The 18,562-nt window shown below is 41.1% G+C and overlaps 1 protein-coding gene across 4 annotated transcripts in view; it reads right to left on the reverse strand.

The window, feature by feature from the left end:
- SFMBT1 (Scm like with four mbt domains 1) overlaps positions 1-18,562 on the reverse strand; it is an 88,358-nt gene that overhangs the window by 20,795 nt on the left and 49,001 nt on the right. For all 4 annotated transcript variants that reach the window (XM_061357272.1, XM_061357270.1, XM_061357271.1 and 1 more), the window contains 7 exons: positions 14,852-15,008; positions 8,497-8,591; positions 3,865-4,105; positions 3,325-3,413; positions 2,193-2,439; positions 1,915-2,012; positions 777-878 (listed from right to left, as the gene is read on the reverse strand). In XM_061357272.1, the coding sequence (XP_061213256.1) occupies positions 777-878; positions 1,915-2,012; positions 2,193-2,439; positions 3,325-3,413; positions 3,865-4,105; positions 8,497-8,591; positions 14,852-14,879 (900 nt within the window). In that variant the 5' untranslated portion in view covers positions 14,880-15,008. The remainder of the gene's footprint in view (positions 1-776; positions 879-1,914; positions 2,013-2,192; positions 2,440-3,324; positions 3,414-3,864; positions 4,106-8,496; positions 8,592-14,851; positions 15,009-18,562) is intronic.

Here is an 18,562-nt window from a genome sequence, read left to right on the forward strand (position 1 = left end):
AATACCAAGACAGTGAATGATCTTGCTCTTCTTGGAACCGGTTGTGCCTTTTAGTAATAAACAAGCATCTTATTGGAACAAACTCCAGAGACCACAGAAATGTAAGGTATTACACTGAGAGCCTATCTGTCCTAAAGAAAAAGCAACAGTGCCTGGAAAATAAAAGATTTTAAAATATGTCCTGGTTTTATGTTGTACAGCAAGATTTTAGTTTACTGCATCAAAGCAGGACTCTTTAGAACCTTCCACTTGCTTACTCACACAAGAAGACAGGTTGCTCAAAACCTGATTATGCTGGGGAGCTTTGATTTCAACTTTCAAACCCATGTGTGGGCCCTTGTTTGAAAATCAGGCCACCTACATGTCAGAACTTGCACATGGTAATGATATGTAACGATAACTTCAGCAAAAACAAAACCCCAAAATCTATCTTCAACTGGATATTCAGATTATGAGAGAATATACTGGATTTTTAAAATCTGGTTTTGACAATTTAAGTCATTTGATCTTTTGAGATTGTATCCTTATGGAACTTTTCCCTCCACTCAAATCCAATGCCTTCACCATCAGCAGTTAAGATTCTTTTTCACAACAACCTGTCCCCTAAGTGAGACCTACAAAATACTGTGAAAACTGGCTCAGGACTTTAAGGTAATCAGTTAATGAGAATTTCCTGAGCATTTAAAACCAGAAAGGTTTGATTTGTGCTCCTCCAACTGCTAAATTCATCTGTTCAGAATTGAATCTCAGCAGGACAAATTAAAGAATCCTGGTACCTTGAGAACTGTAGCAGGAGAGATTACAAAAGGAGCCATTGGATCCACAGCTTCTAACTTCATGCCTTCAGAGAATGAATGCACTCCAATCACAGGTTTATCCTGAAAGATAACATATCAGTGTGATTACCTGCCTTTCTCCATTAAAAAGGACATATGTTTTGTAATTCTATTGAAGAGGGCACTTGAGTTTTTATTAGGTCACTCTAAGAAATCAACATCTCAGGGAATTAGCAACCCCTATATAACGAAGAGGCCAACTACACCCCCTGAGACTAACAGAGTTCTGTAAGGAAATTGAGTCCCCAAGATTTCCTCCTCTGCCACTCTCCACACAGAAGCAAGATTTCACAATACAGGGTGGCCTGGTAAGTCAGTGATGTTTTTTTTCACCCTGACCTCTAGCACTCACCATGAGCTAAAGGAGAACTATAAGCCTAACAAAACCCTGCAAAATAACCCCTGCTCCACAATTATGCATATCCTGTTCATATATAGAGCAACACATTCAACCAAGCACATTCAAGAGCAACAGCACCTCCTCTTCTATTCTGCTTAAGGGTCCAAGAGAAGCTGAGAAAAATTAAATAAGAACTTGAAGGACTAAATTTACATTCCTACTTCTCAAAACATGTCAGTACTTATATTTTTTTTTTCCAATCCATGTATGTTTAAATTCAGACTCATTAGTAGCATTTGCCAACATTCAGGATGTAACAGGACTTTTATACACCACGTGTTTAGACACTATACATTAAACTTTTAAAGGTACTCACACATTTAGAGAGACTGCAGTAACCCTGCCCTCCTCTAGGACATCTATCTGCAAGACCAGCTGGTGAACCACGAGGTGCCATTATAAAGGAGCAGAGCCAGGGATTTTGCCCAGCCCACAACTAATGGTTCACATACTTGTGAAGGGTGCATTGTCTAGCTTAACAATAATTGTATAATAATTGCATAACTTTTTTTTGTTATTCTTACTTTTTTAAGCTAGAGAAAAAAAAAAAATCCAAAGCTAACGAACAAAACCAGTGAAAGAATTCTGAGTAACAGGGACTGACTTCCCCAAGTCATTTATTTGACATACATCATTCGTAGCATCCACAACATGAAACTACATATACTGTGCCTCTACCTTAAAGAGATCCGTAGGAACTGATGACTCCTCTTCCTCCTCTTTCACCTTCTTCAGGATCTCTTGCCAATCTGCTTCGCTCTTCAAGGACCTAATGGCTTGAGTAAAAACAAAGGAAAACAGTGAATGAAATCATCTTCCCTCTTTCCCTTTAAAACACACAGCAATAAAGCTAATGGTTTGATTTGTGCGCCTCCAACTGCTATATTCATTGTTTCAGAATCTGTGCAGATCTCTAACCTCCGATCACCATATAAAAGATACATGTTTTGAAGTACCTAAAGGTGGCTGCAGGCTATATCCATGTTGAGCTGCCCACCCCACTTGATGAAGGAAAGGGTCCAAGTAGAACAGCCACTGGTCAAATTTGTCAGAATCCTCCAGCCCTTCATATCGCAGTTTAAGTCTCCCACCAACATTTTCTACCACGTTGACTATCCAGGCTTCCAGGGAATCCCGGATATTTTGCAGTTCTAGTCGGGAGCCTGGTGCAATGAGATCCAATGGGTTTTTCCCTCTGTGAAGCTACAGAAAGAACACACATTATTCCATACAACAGAACAAAATAAATCCCGTACTTCCACTTCTCTATACACATTCTTTTTGCATAAATAAATTATGAATAAAGAAGTAAAGAAATCCAGGTCCCTTATTAACACAAAACTACACACATGGCGTTTAGAGTCGCTGGTGCTTGTATCAGAGCTTCTGCACTACCTGTAGATACAGCCACACATTTCACTTAAGTCTTCCTTATCATTTCCAGCAGCATTATTATTTACATATTCAAAGTTTGAAGGGAACATGAATAATCTCTAAAACTGAGTCATCTGGCATACAAAGATGACTAGACAGAAAACATACAAAGGTAAAATCAGTTGTAAGGGACACATGAAAGTTCTGTACTTTACAAACAGACACTGATATGAGGTGCAAATATTGTTTTAAATGCAGAGGAGGGGATAAAAAGTTAGTTCTTTACTAACAAAGATGCATGATTAGAGTGAAACAAAAACCTGCCATTAGTTAAAAAAAAAAGAGAAAACGAAAGGAAACAACTGAAAAAAGGGACAACATGAAAGCTGGATAAAGAAAGGATTATTTCCTTAGAGCTGTATGAAGGAGGAACAGAACAGGAGGAGAACAGAAGCTTAAGAGAGTTTGAAAAAACTCCTTCTTTTGATAGGATTAATGTACAGCCCAAACCTGCAGTGACAGGTATGTTTCAGGACAACACTGTCAAAATTAAACACTATGAAGAGGAAACACTAGAGTGAAACTTTAAGGTCAGCAGCATATTACAATGCTCCATAAACTTGAATTGAACTGACAATCTGAATAGGGGTTCCCTTAATTACAAAGGGGAAAAATCAAGACAAAACCCATGATGCAGCACATTGCATCACTTACCCCCTCCAGCAGGTTAGCAGGAGCACTGCATGCTCCTTTCAGCACCCGCTGAAGGAATTCTTCCTGGTCAGGTATCTTATTCTTGATACCTAAGTGAAAAGCGAGGAAAAAAAGACAGTGATTCCTCCTGCCACTTAAAAGATTATGCAGACAAGGCTTTACCATACTCTTGAACTGCCTAATTCACAAGAATCTGCAATGTGCTTACTAGTAACACATTAAAAGAAGAAACAAAACAACAACAAAATCTTCATAGGAAATGACAAAGCAGTAGAATTTGGTGGGTGATGATTAAGACAACCACAAGCCTCTGTAAAACTAAGTCCAGTTCTGAAATTCAGCCAACTCCTCCCTCAAGAAAGAGCAATCTCCTAATGTAAAGTCATGAGATTTCAGAAAAACATGGCAGACAACCTCAACCTGTCACCACGGTAACTCCACCTGTGCAGAACAGTGATTATGAAGACTACCTGCCAGGCTCACAAAACACAAAAGGATGCTTTTGTGTGTACTCCCCACTTCTGCACACAGAGACAATACCTTCAGGCACTTTGAGAACCTTCTTGTTCTGCTCACACCAGCCAATGGGGTGTAAATCAGCTGTCATGATATCACACCAGAAGTCAGCCTTGCGGTCTTCCCCGTAACCATCGTAGCGCAACAGGAGCAGCTGCCCGCAGGTAGTAATGATGGTGGCTACCCAGTAGGTGTTTTGGTCAGACTTGACAGCAACTTCCAGCTTCATACCAGGGGCAAAACCATTCTGCAAACTTGTATCCACCTGAAGAGGAAGAACATGATCACATTTAAGCACCTCCCAGAAAGTTTGCAGAACAAGAGGAGGAACTACTTGGACATGTTTAACAGCAAAAAACCTCAAGCCAAATGCCATCTAGTCTCTTCAGAGGAACAACTTCACCACATTATGGGACTCGCATTGGAATACACACAGAATTATCATTAATGAAATCTCCTTTGCATTTCAGAGTATCTTTTCAACCTTCAATCAATACCTTGCAATTCATCTCCCTGCCCTTCACAAATAACTCACCCACCACTGAAAGGCTCCTCAATTCACAGCTGGGCAAACCTAAAGGTCAAACTCAGCAGCACAACTTTGACTTTTTGTGTCAAACTACATCTGTCACTTTGAACAATGAGCCTGTTTAAAGTACATTCATGAGCTTTAGATAATGGTATCACTGTCTTCTGCCATGCTCATTTAAGAAGCTACAAATATGCATAAATTGCAGAATAAAGATATTTAATGGCTCTGTCCAAGAACCTAAATGATTCTTTCTGTAGCACTGTTACATTAATTGCATGGAACATAAACAGTATGTGTTCTTCAGTGAACTTCATGCTTTGATAACAATAAAGCACCAAACACTCCATGTGCTTTGTGTGTATGTACATCTGTGTTGTGTGCAGGTGAGGAATCTGACTGCCTAGTACTCAGACTCTGAAATACGAACTTCAAAAGGCAAAACATTAAGTTTCTCATAACCGTAACTTCTCCTAGTTCAAGTACTCCTGAAAGCAGAAGGGCCCTGTTTTGCTCTCACCACAGTATGTTTCTTATCTATGCTTAATTCTACAGCCTCAGTCTTAATTAAAAATGTAACGTGTCAATCCCCTGTTCTCAGCTGAATGTAACTGGTGTTTTCTTTCTTAAGTGGTCCCAAGTTAAATTCCCTCTTTGAATCAACTGCAAGAAAGTCTTTCAGTACCATGCAGATGCAGGAGATATTTTCTGGGTTATTTATTACCAGTTCTGCACTGACAGTTCAATAACTGCCATAGCTATTATAGTCTCATCAGCCAGCACACACTGGTTTGCTAAAAATAAAACTAGAACCACATCAGAAAGAAAAGCATATGCGTCTGTTAACTGTTCACATCCTTTAGGGTAACACTCTTCACTTCATAAAACCGCTTCTTAAAAACAGAATCAGAGGATCCAGTACCTGCAGGTGTTTTGAAGTGGTATTACAGAGATCATCTCTTCAAAAAGATTAAGTTGTCTTGCTGAAGAGATATTCCTAAAGGCTTCTGATTCCTGAGAGAAAAGCCATGAGCTTGGCACAAAGTCTGTGGACCTGGGCAATCTGTGCAGCTCTATACCTGAACTGTCAGCACAGCCCCCTGACTGAGAGAGCTGCATTCAGCCAAATCAACAGCCACAAACAGCGCTTTCCCTGAAGTCAGGTGCGTTTTCCTAACGCTGTCATTTGTGTTCCTCGGTGGATAAAGCAGAGACCAAGAAGTTAGCACCCTCTTCTGGCAGCTGGGCAAGACGACACCACTGCGCGACTTAAGGCACAAAACCTTGTTTCTTGAGGCTGGCTCAGGGAGCAGACTGGCTAGCAGGGCATGCTGAGTATTTTCTTCGGAGCAGTGTGTCAGAGAGCAGCAAACTGAGATGGAGCAGTCAGGGACCACCCTACCCAGGCAGCTCCAAGCCCAGCACCTTCCCATCGAGTAAGATCCCCCCACTGACCATGTACAGGTCAGACCTGGCATGTGACCCAGCTCTGGAGGGGAGAATGAGAAAGAACAGGCAAGAAGTATTAAGAGCATGCAAGTCACAGCAAATACGTGTGTTCATATGATGCTGAACACCAACTTATTTTTAATACATGTTTACACACATATATAAGCAGAAAGGAACTAAAAAAGAACATTCAGCAGTTCTAGTGTATTTCGACTTGGGGGAGGGGATGACAATGCTGGCTCCAGCACAGCTCCAGGTTTTTGGTAAGCTCTCTTTTCTGCTGAGCTGTAAACAAACCACTCATTTTGATCTAAACGTGGTTTAATTTTTAAAATGCAAACAAACTGAACACTAGGACATGCTTAATTTGAGCAAAGATCGTACGTTTTTCAATGCTTTTACACTCTTTTTCAAAGTAGCTCTTCTGACGGTAGCCAGTACAACACCGATTCCAGCTGGAGGGACCAGAAGCCACCAGCACCATCGGTCTGTATGCTCTCCACTGAAAATCCCTCACCTGGTGTACCCTGAAACCACACATTCTTCCAGGGCTTTGTCACATAGTCAAACTGTCACTATCCACTGGGAGGCAGTGAGGTTTCTCCTTCTCTACCTTTTCCAACCCATTCCCTTGTAACAGACAGCAGAAATCCTGAGCATGAGAATTTGCATTGCTGCATTTCTATTAACAAGATCCAGGTGATGTGAGGCTGCTCTAAATATGCTCCTCTCTGCTTGTCAATTCAGTGTCAGCATTAACTTTCCAGAATTTTATGCCAAGCTCATTACAAAGGACATGAAAACTGGCTTCCAGACAAATTCTAAGAGAAATCTGCTAGCAAATGCCTGACTGTTCCCCTTCTGAACACGCAGGCATCTATTTTTCCACTCATCCCTGAAGCCCTGGTGTGGTGTTCCTGGCACCCTGAGTGCCTAGGCCAGCTCCCCATGGCCAGCCAAGCTCCTGAAAGTACAGTTCCACCAGCACACTGCCCACGAGAGGACACCCAACACACCACTGAAGGACCAGGCAACATGGGTAGGCTTTGCCCACACCCACTCACAGAAGCCTTTTCCACAATGCTGTTACTTGCACCAGCATAACTGCACTGTGCTCTCTGTATGTAGGGAATAACAACATAAAAAATATGGATTTTTTTTTTTAACTGACTGTATTTTTACTGACCATGGCCACAGCAATCAGACCTCTTGTCTGACACAGTTGAGTTGGCAAAGAATGCAGTCCAGGGGTGACAAAATTCAAGCGTGTCTCCTGCTGATTACCAACATACAGCTGCAGTGTTAATTCAGCTGGCCAACACTGTAAAGATGGCATTACAATTTGCTTGTATAATGTTTGAGCTATGCTATTTTCTCTAACAGAGATCAAGTAAGGTAAACCACAGCAGAAGAACAGATAGGCTACTCCCTGCACTACTGCAAAATGCTGTATTCTGATTCCATATTGCTTCCTCCATGTGGGCTGCATGGACACAACCACTCCGAGTAAGCTTGCTCTTGCTAGAGACTTAGTACACTAAGGAAAAGCAAAGCAAGAATAGGCCTCTCCCCTTCAGAAAAGAGATACCTCAATGTTTGTTTTGAAGAAAAAGTTTACAATTACATCCTGGTGTATAGAAGAGCCTCTGCAAAGCTACATTTACTGTGCAACTTTACTAGTAACGCGACTGCCGTATTTTGACAGATTTTGTAATGTGTTGCACTGCTGCAGCTTGCCTTTGGACTCAAAATGTTTCATGATCCTCCATGAACAGACCTCAGGTATTTTTCCTTCTGATTTAAGTCTCCTGTACTGTAAGTGGTGATAATGGACCAAAAAGCCTGGACTGCTTTCCAAGCAATGGGCGACGCATCAGTCACTACCTTCACCGCCATGGTAAAAAACCCACAGCCAGTTGAAAGACTATTAAACAATAACTGTAATGAAGAGTTGAATAAGGATACAGGCTGGCAGTCTGAAAGGTGTTTCAGTTGTTGGAAGAGATCCAAGAGGTTTGGAAAGCAGCTCTATACAGTTCACCTTCACTGATGACCCAGTACAAGAAGGCAGACTTTGCATTCTGATCTCACCCCATGGGACAGTGCACTCCAGGATTTTACCAACAAACATCTGATTAAAGATATCCAAGGGTAAAGACAAGGGCTGATCATGAATTCCTCCTATCCATTAAGCCTGTGATTGACAATTATCCTAATCAGCTTTCCAACTACTACAGTTAAGTGTTTGGCAGAGCTATTATTTTCTCCTTGTCATCCTTAAGAGCCACCACTAAAACCTTCTTCGAGAGCACATGTGAATTCTGCTGTTCAAGAACTATGCCACCAGCTTTCTAAAGCTAGCTCCTCCATAGCAGTCATCCAGTAGCAACCACCAAAAGAAGAGAGAGACTGGCCCGTTTCTGCCTCATGACAAAAATCAAGCTTATCTTCTGGCACAGAAAAGACTAGGAAGCCCTTAACTTTCAGCACTTGTGGATGGGACTACCCTGTGCTACATGCAGAGAAAAAAATGAGAAATAATAATAAAAAGGTGAAATTCCTCATTTCTCTTTATTCTATTGGAACGCTTCAAAGAAACCCTAAACATGCAGTGTATCAAAAAAAAACCCACCAACAATACAAGAGATGGTAGGTAAACAAACACTCCCTTTACTTACATGTTTAAAAGATCCATGGGGGGCTGCAATTGCTCCTGTGTCTTCCAGATACTCATCCCAATTGAACTCCATTTCTTCCACACTGGAACCAGCATCTGGAAGAGAAGCCACACCCCTCCTTATTTAGCAACCTGCTGGCTTCAGTTTTAGGCTACTAAGAACTACCACAAAATCCCCTTCACTTCCAAATGACTGAGCACACAAGTGTGCAGTGAACTTCAGTTACACATTTCAACACACAGACAACTCTTTGGCCTTTCTTTGCATGCGAAGGGCACTTTAAGTTGGACCTGATCTGAAAAATAGTGAGTGCCTGAGGATTTTTGGCTAAGCACATCTCACTTTAAATTTGTGAAAGGAGAACACAGACAGCAGAGCTGTGTGTATGAACAAATACAAGAAACTCAAAACTCTGGGGCACACTGGACTGTCAGTGTATTAAATTAGAAACCATCCAGGAAACAGCAAGATCATTAATAAGAAGATTGAAAAGAAAGGCTAAAAAAAATTTTGAAATATGACCCTTCTTTTTTAAGTTAGATAGTATTTATTTAGATGTTATAAAACACCAAAAGCATCGAGAACGATTCAAGGTAGTTCTGAAGAAAACAGCTCAAGACACAACTGAAACCAAGAACACTTAAACAACTCACAAGGTGTAACAGCTTCTTTAGACCAAGGAAAATCTCATTTCTGGATGCATTTAAAGCAAAAATGTGCTAAAACCACTCAAGCCACAGTTCAAACCTCACTCCAGCTGTTAGGGAAGCAAGCCACACTACAAATTACTCACTTTTCCTATTATTATTATTATTATTATCAAGCCTGTCCCCCAGCACAGGTCTCCCCTTCTGTTCTTGGCTCACTTCCCTGCTCCCTTCCCACTCCTGTTTACTCTAAACTGTAACCCACTCTGCTGAAGAGAGACCACAACCAGCACAGTTGGATTTCAGGTCCCCTATGTAGCTCAGCATACAGCACACTCTATTCTTCCTGCAGGCACAGTGTGGGATGCCCAGAGAGGGTTCCACCTCATGTGAGTGGCATTTTTAACCTCAACACAGAAACTACAGGTCCAGGTTCTGCAGCAAAATGGGATGGCAGAGACAGGACACTTTCCTTTAAGTGAACCTTCTCTTTTACTCTTTTAGACCAATTCTACCATCTGCACGATAGTTGTCTTCATGGAAAAAAACAAGAGATTTCCACCTCTCAGTACCAGGAAACTTGATACCTTGTTTATATTTGAAACCAAAAATCTCTGTGTATCACAAGCATGGGGAGAGCTCAGCAAAGGTTAAAGGATAGGAACACTTCCAACACACTCGGCCTTTCTTAGGAGAGGTGGTAACTTCTTTCAGGGAGTTGTAGTTTGAACAGGAAACATCATATGTCTAAAGACAGAGAAGGAAGTACTATTACATGCCCTTATCAAATCCAGGGACATGCTGGCAACCTGTTAAGTATGCTCCACACAGCTCTTACTCCTCAAACAGAGAGGGGCAAATATTTGCCCAAAAGTCTGAGCTACATTACATCATCTGAAAAACCTACAAGTCTTGAGTGTGAAGTAGGTTCATTTTATCTCCAAGCTGATCGTTAAGCTCATCTTTGACTTTTCATCGTAATGCTATGAATTATCATTTCCCAAAATTTAGAAATGCATGTTCAGTTAGCTTTTGTTTGCTGATGGCAGTATCTGTTTTAAAGGAAGCTCTTATCTCTCCCAAACCCAATCTCATTTTGCTGTTTTTAACAACCACAGTTGGTTAGACTGGCCTTTCATCAGGCTCAGGGCTCACAAAATTCAGAGCTTGAATATCACCATCACTTTTAGGGGATAATTTTTACCTTACTGAAGGAATAACCTGGAAAAGGACAGAAATAAGTAATTAAAAAAACCCTAAAAACTTGTGAGAGAGTAGAGCTGTTGAAGCACAGACCATAGCTGCCTGCAAATCAGGGTGGAGCTGATCAAAGCTTTGTCTGCAAGTCATTCTACGAAAAATAACATTGCAAATGTTGTTAGAACAGATTAAGTTTTCTTAACTCATTAAACCTGCATTTTACTTTAATATCACCACAAAATGCTTAAGTTTACTGCTCCAGAACCAAAGTGGGATAAAGCATCAGCTGGGACATATCATCTATGGTCAGCCAAAACCAAGAGCGACCTTTGTCTGGCTCTTCTCCCACCTAGAAAAGCCAGCTCACTGCGTCCCACCAAACAGCACCCAGCTGCTCAACAGCAGCAACAACCCCACTTCTGTCCAACTCCAGAAAGCACTTTGTATGTAAAAAACACTGCTTGCAATGTCTAATCCACTCCTGTTTGAAAAGAAACACAGAGCAATGTGACCGCTCTGTGCTTTTTAACAGGTTTGGAAGCCAAGTGGTGCACACAGGGAATACAAACAAGGACCTTGAGACTTTCCAGAAGTGCTCTTTACCAAGCCGCAGGCAGCACCAAGTCTTCAATAAGGTGTTACCATCAGATAACTGTAAAGGGCAGTTAAGCTCCTTAAATGAAGCACAGGTCACTTAACACACTGAAAGGGTCAACTAGTAACTTAGGCTGCCACTTAATTGCTACAAGGAACTCCTAAGAAAGCCAGTTTGCATGCTGCTCTAGCTGCCCTTCACTTCTAACTATGTTTAAAACCAGTTCTCATCTGGAACAGAGCTACCAAATGTCCTTTGTCACCCCACTCATCCATGGTCTCTGCTGTTTCCTTCCAGGTCTGCACTGCAGTGAGAAAGGCTCAGACTGCTTTGCACTGTACAGTGCTCAAATCTCACTAGCACACCCAGAGCTCCCTTGTGACTCATTTTTCCTAGGCAAAAATACTATTATTATTATTTTTAATCTTCCTGCTTTATTTTAGGAAGTTTGAGTCGGAGGGATTTTTAAAAACATTTGTAAAGAGCACCCAGACTTTCTGCTGTTGCATTCACCTGTAAGAGCTCATCCCAGCTCATGTTTACACTTTACTAAGGTTTTACAATCAAACGAGATCCAGGTGATAATCCTTACAGTTCAACCACTGAGCACGCTGAGCTGGGGAGTTCAGGTGGATTCCTCCCTTTAGGAGGCTGACACAACTGAGGGCTGTGCATTCACTATATCACGTAACAAATCTTTGCTGCGTCTCTTACACAGCCCTGCCACAGCATCACTGGTTTAGTGCACTTACCAAAACACTGTGGAACATTAAAAGCTGAGTAAGGCTTAAAGCAAAAATGCTGTATGAGGCTTCAGAATGAGTGCAGTAAATTAGTTTTTTAACTGTGGCATGCAGTAGGACTGCATAACCCATGAAAAGACTCAGAAATCAAGAGTCTGGTTTTTGACATCTGAATGCAGAAACACCCCCAGATCGTAGTGAAGGAGGCGCACGTTAGCTAGAAATCTTTGGGAGTCAGAATCTGGTTGCTCTTCTGGTTTTATTGGCAGGACAGTTGCACCAGGGCAGGCCCTGTTTAAACCAAGCCTTTGCTGTAGTCTGTGGGTATTTTTTTCCAAGCTCCCACTGCACAGCCCCATCCTTGAAGGTTAGCGGATCCCGGATACGCAGAAGACTAGTTTAATGACGCTGCATTCCTGAGGGGCCGTATGTCTGTACTAAATGTCCTGATCAGTCTGATTTCAAACTACTCAATAAAACCTCAGATATTTACACGAGATTCTCATTACTGTGAGAAAACTTGCAAATTAATATCGCAGACGACAACAAGCAAAATCACATTTAATTCATTTAATCCTAAACCACAAGTCATTAATCTAACGCTGCACAGGTGTACCTATATGTATGTTCTCCCTCCCCATATACTTAATTGCTACAAGTCCTAAGCAAATCCAGCTTTCTACTAGAGAGACATATTTTTCCACATTAGACAGGGTGACTGAGCCACACATTAGCTCAGTCATCACACATTAGCCAAAGCACAACTTTGGCAAAGGTGGGGAAAGAAACCAGGTGCGATTCCCATCTCTGTGGCCTCACCATACAATTAGTTTTTCTCAGTAGAACTTTGAAATCAAGCTAACATGCTAACATCCACTGTGGAGGAGAGAAAATTGCCTGTAAGAATATTAGAAGTTTCCCAAGTAGGTAAATTGTTTCCCATTTATCACTATTTCTACTAGCATTATTGTGAACACTAATTCTTCCTTTCTGAATTTTGCCATTAATTATGCCCTGCTGCTCTCTGACACATACAGGAAGAGAAAGAATATTAAACTGTACTGTTTGACATGAGAAGGCAGTGAAATATTAAGTATATCAGCCCTTAAAAATACCTGCAATGGAAGCAGTCTACATCAGACTGTTCTGATCTTTGGATTCAAGTTAAATCCTCACTGCAAATAATTTTCATTCATCTTTAATGTGATTTAGTTGAACTGTCATATTGGACACTTAGGTACATCATACTGAAGTCTGCAAGACCTTCAATTAAGGCTAACCCAAAGGTTTGTCACCCTGAAACTTAAGATATATTTCAATCTGATTTTAAGAATAGTTAATCTTTTCCATCTATACCAGCTGCAAGGCCATGAATAAATAAAGACAGGTTGGAATTTCAGCAGCTGAGAAAGACTGTGACAAGAATGAAAGTTGTCTTTTTCTCTTGCAGTGCAGGAGAGGCTCACAAGCAACAACCCACAGCACTGTCCGGGTTCTTGTTGCCTGAGAGCCTGTATGTAAAAACCAAAAAGACAGGAGGGAATCTCCAAAAATTGCTAAAAACCATCAAGTGGAAAAATTACACCAGTCAAAGAATATGAAGGGAATGTTCTGGTAGTGGTTGGGATTGGTCTAACAGAAAGCACTTCAGGAAACAAGGCGGCACAACAAAACCAGTGTGCTTGTGGGTAGCATTTGCTTTGAACTCAGTAAGTAAAGTTCTCTTCAGCTATGGTTTGCTTTTCACAGCCACCTGTACTCAAACCAGGCACAAAAAGCATGCTCAGGAAAATAACTGTTGAGTAATACTGAGACAGTATCAAACCTTGCCTAGCTGTTCCAAGAGCACAGGGAGGACTGTGTGACCTCTCACACTTTTTGAGGAAGACGGAAAAATGCCAGTAAAGGTTTTAGTACAGAGGGATGTGCTATTAGCCTGTGAACAGCCCATTGCTAACCATGTATACATCTCCCAGGTATTCTTCTCAGCTGCTCAAAACTTTTTCTTACGCTACATGACAGAAGTTAGCAGTTTCCACTAGCAGAGGAAACAGTATCTGCATGTGCCTGGAGGCGTTCTGCATACCTATGCATGCTGCTTTTTCTTGCTTATTTGAGAATATAATGTGGATAACAACTTCATAATCAAAATAATCAAATTGCATATTTCAGCATCATAAAGCAGATAACAGCATTCTGCTAAAAGTACTATAGATTAAAATCGCATTTAATATTTCTTCAGTAACACTGAAAGCAATTAGACTTCCATAAAGTAAAGGTACAAAACCTACCAATAGTGGATTGTCCTATGAGAAGAGCTGCTTGTTGGACAGTTACTAAAGGAAAGTAATACTCAGATGAAATCTAATCCAACTGTGTACACTGGTCAAATTAAAATTTACTTTATATTTACTGTACTGACACCATTAGTAGAGACCTCCTCAAGGAAAAGGAACAAACCATGGCAGGCAAGTCAGAATAATGGATGGTCCCTACCCCCATAAGAGTGCACAATCCCAGAACTTTTTCCCAGAAAGCTGTTGGCATCCCCAGCTATCCTGTACCAATGCTTTTCCTGGTCTGGTGTTTCAAGGTGAACTAAAGCCTGAGCTAATTTATCATAATATACCCCTCTGCAGCAGGTTAGGAGTTCATATCCCAAGCCTATCAAAGTAGGCACACCAAGACACATTAGTTAACAAGGTAAGCAACTTCAGTTACCTGACTTTTTAAATCAGCAGCACAACTATGTAAAAATATTAAGAACAAGATGAACACAAGGACAGAACAAGATAATATTAAATTTTTTTTACAGATAAATGCCTTAAAACAGTAGTAGTAAAGCCACTGAGCTTTTCATAAACCCATCTCATAGTGGTACCACGAAGAAAAAAGACAAAGCTCCTTAAAAACACAATTACTAAGGTGGCTCAGATTTTGTGGTGCTTTAAGTCAATGATACACCCTGCTTTTGAAACAGAGCAATAAAAAACATAAGCCCTGTAACCAGAATCTAACTCACAGTCCTTGAAATGTAAGTTTCTCTCTGTATCTAGTACACAGCATCACACACATCCAACTATGAAACACGCACTGTGCTCATCTTTGCTTCATCTTGCCTGCCAAGCTTTTTGAGATGCATTAGCCTGGGAGCTGAGCCAGACCAATACCTGCATCATGCTGCTGTTCTCCATTCATCTCCACAGCAGCCCAGTGGTTATTTCGAGCAGCCAGAAGCAGGGGAATCCAATGCTGTCACGGTTTGGTGGTCATGAGTCGCCTCCTGCCTTCAATTCTACTGGCAGCCAGGACATACAAGAAGGGATCCTGAAAAAACCCAGAAAGAAATAATTGATGAGAAAATGTTTATCAGATTTTAAGTACTTTTAAGGTACATTAAAAACATTACTCCAGCAATAAGACAAAAACCTTAAAGCAAACAAGGGCCTCTCACTGTGTTTATGTATGTTTAGTTATTCCACACCCCTCAACTGCAGTTTCCTAAATCAGTCAATTATAAAGCTGACCTTCAGCATCTCTTCAGCCCCCCACAAATCCACCCCTCTCAAAAGCTCCTTCAACTCTTCAGAATGCTAAAGAAGCAGAGAACTAACCAAGTCATGGCTTAGGAGCAAGACAAAAAAAGAATTCAACTCCTTTGTCACCTGCACCAATGAAAACAGCTAAAGTCAAGAAAGACAAACTGATACTAGTAAAGAAAGAGCACAATGAAGCTTACAAAAAGTCTGCTCAGGCTGTGGGTGTCTAATACTTTAGCCACTTTCCACAAGCCTTCAGGCAATTTGCAGCTCTGGTCTTCACCAGGTACAAGACAAGTTTACATATACATATACATTTTAAACTTACTAGATTCTTAACAGTTCAACCAAGGAGGCAGCACTTCATCACTTTAATAGGACTTGAACCCACCAGTGAAACTGTTCTGCTGTGACACAGTAGCTCATTTATTATCAAAATGTTGCCTCTTATGTAAGTGGAAAAACCAATTAATACTCTGTATACCAAGAAACATTCAAGGTATGTACTTCATTTAATTTCATATTTTGCCAGTCTTAAAATTTTCTTTGGCTTTTATGGCAGTTCATTTTACTGTGTATCAGCTGGTAAAACATACTCTAAAATAATCAATACAGGTATACAGTCACCTGTCATTCTGTATACTTACAGGATGTCTGTACTGACCTCACCCATGCCAATGGGTCCTGTACAACAGCAAAAGAATGCTCCTAACTACATTACATTAAAATGCTGATCCTTGTTAAAAACAAGCAAATAAGTGATAGAACAATGGCCTACCCATAACACATAGTTCTGCCGCTCCCCAAATTTCTTAAGCATCCCCTTCATTGCCAACGACACAGCCCTTCTCTACTCTCCTAATACTCATGTCTGCCAATAGAGCCTCAAACTGCTTTGGAGACAGCAGTCTGTTTTGACAAACCCACCCTACAAATATAGAGGTTGTACAAATATATATGGCTGAACCATTTAAAATCTTATTCTGCTACCCCAAACCAGAAACTATTGCCATGCAGAACAGCTGAGAATTCAGCGTAAAAAACCCTGAAACTGGCTCTCACACCTTTTACTGTACACATGCATGTGCACACACACAGTGTTCTACAGTTGTGCAAGTTGACAGTATTCCTGCCCCAGTGTGTATTAGGGAAAAATCAACTGTGGTTTTTTAACCTACCAGGTTAAAAATCAGGTTTTAAAATACACAGGCTGCACTTCTCACCTAAACATACTTTGAATCACTATGGTTTAAAAAAGGGAAGCCCTACACATTTGAAAAGTTTTAAGGGTTTTTTGAGTTTCGTATACCTATAATGTCTTCATCTCCATAACCTATGAAGACTACCCCATAAGCATTAGAGAGGTTTTGTTTAATTTTTAAGGTTAAAGATTCCAATCTATTTTAAGTGGTTTTTTTTCTTCCTAATGCAGCATGGACAAAAATAAAAAATGCAAATTGCCTACCAGATGGGAACACAAAGATCATAGTTCAAAATGAGTACCACAAATGAGAGATCTTCCAGTACAGTACTGCTTCTGAACGTGCAACCATGATTTATTTCACTTCTGAAGGTATAACCGAACTGGACACGCAGTAACCACAAATGACTAAGACACTGTCCAGCCCCTCTCTGAAAGAGCATCTTCTACCGCATCACAACTGCAAGCAGACCATAAGCAGCTTTATGCAGGCTGCAGTTACATCTGTATTGTCATTCGAATAAGCAGTTTGTGAGCTCCAGCTGGTCTGAAAAATTCTAACTAAATGTTATTTTCCTTTGAAATGTATTTGTTAAAAATTGAAGTATTTTGCAGAAGGAGTTCTATCACAGGGATGCAGAAGCTTAGGTGGGAGAACAACTGCTTCTGCCAGCTTGCCTGCCCAGCTCCTCAGCAGACCCTCAGAGCAGGTAGCTCCTGTGATCCCAAGCACCAGCACTGGGTGGTTGCCTGTGGCTGGGACTGCAAAGGGCAGCATCACTGTCCCAGCCAATAGCAACATCTTTAGGCTCCCATGGTCCCCATGCAAAGCAAGTTAATCAAGACACGCCCCCACCATTTAGACACAGAGAACTTGGAAAAAAAATCCCCAACCTATCCCAAAGCTCCATAATTCAATTTTGTGGAGAATTTTCCTGGCTTAATTGTAAAATGCTGTGTAGCAGGCTGCAAATGTCCCGAGCACGTCTGTGGAACATCCAGGCTTGCTGGTTGGCAACATGACACAAGTCAAACCAAACTCTGAGCTACACTTCAACTGAAAGCGAGACGCCAAAGCTGCGCTGTAGACTGGTACAGTCCTTGGCATGAATTTTAAGGGAACTGCAGTGCAAAGCACTGAAAAGGCTGGCTGAAGCCTCCGTACGCAACACCAATAGCTTCATTCACACACAAATAAAACAACAAACTTGAGTAGAATTAAAGAAATATCTACCAGCAGTGCTTAGCGGTGTGGGAAGTTCTCAAGTACAATCAAAACCACAGCCAACTTTAAAAGCTTTTATTACATGCGAGAATAACAATTTTTAAGAGTAGGAAGAGTACCATTAAGAGCTCCTATTGAATGGTAGCTTAATGCTGTAAGAATCTACTGTGTAGAAGACACTAGTGTGCTTTTATCATTATAGCTCTGGGAACATAGGAAGCGTTCTGAGGAAACTCCGCTGCCAGCTTCTGCTATACTGCTTCTAACCTGCTCCTCTCCAGCTCAGAAAGGCCTTGCTTGGCATATACCTACAGGGTGACAAGTTAACTCCCAACTCAGCTCTGACCCCGTGAGAAAGTCACTGAGAAATTAAGTCCAGGTACCAATCTCTAGCAACCTTCAGTGGTTCCTTATGCATTTCCCCCGCACTACGGACAAAGCAACGCAGGATTCCCTCTGGAAACTCCTGAAGACTTTCCTCCTTTAGAGAGACTGACTGCCTGAGCTTCCATTTATTCTATCCTTGATGAAGTCATGATGCCTGATGATATCAACAGCAACCAATTAACCAGCAAAATACTTTTTAATCATTAATCAAAATATTTCCTGGCTTTGGCCTATGAACAGTCTCTCAGATGTCACACTACTAAACCGAAACAAAGCATGTATTCCAAGAAATCTGGGGCTACGCCACCGGTTTCTAACAGTGTAGCCCTGGCAGAGTATCCTCAGAATTTAACTGGAATTAAGATATTTTCAGTTTATGGGACCCAGCTCTTAATTAACTTTTACAACTAAACGAGGTGATGTAAAACTGACTTCAAGGGTATTTTTGTTTCAACATGGAAATAGTTAAGACCAATCCCTCCCCTACCCCCCAAAAAAACCCAAAAGCCAAACCCAAACCCCCAAATAA

Source organism: Neopsephotus bourkii, unplaced genomic scaffold (genome assembly GCF_033783945.1).
Source record: "Neopsephotus bourkii isolate Nb327-2 ecotype Australia unplaced genomic scaffold, CSIRO-AGI_Nbou_v1 NB_887, whole genome shotgun sequence".
In the NCBI taxonomy this organism is placed as follows: domain Eukaryota; kingdom Metazoa; phylum Chordata; class Aves; order Psittaciformes; family Psittacidae; genus Neopsephotus; species Neopsephotus bourkii.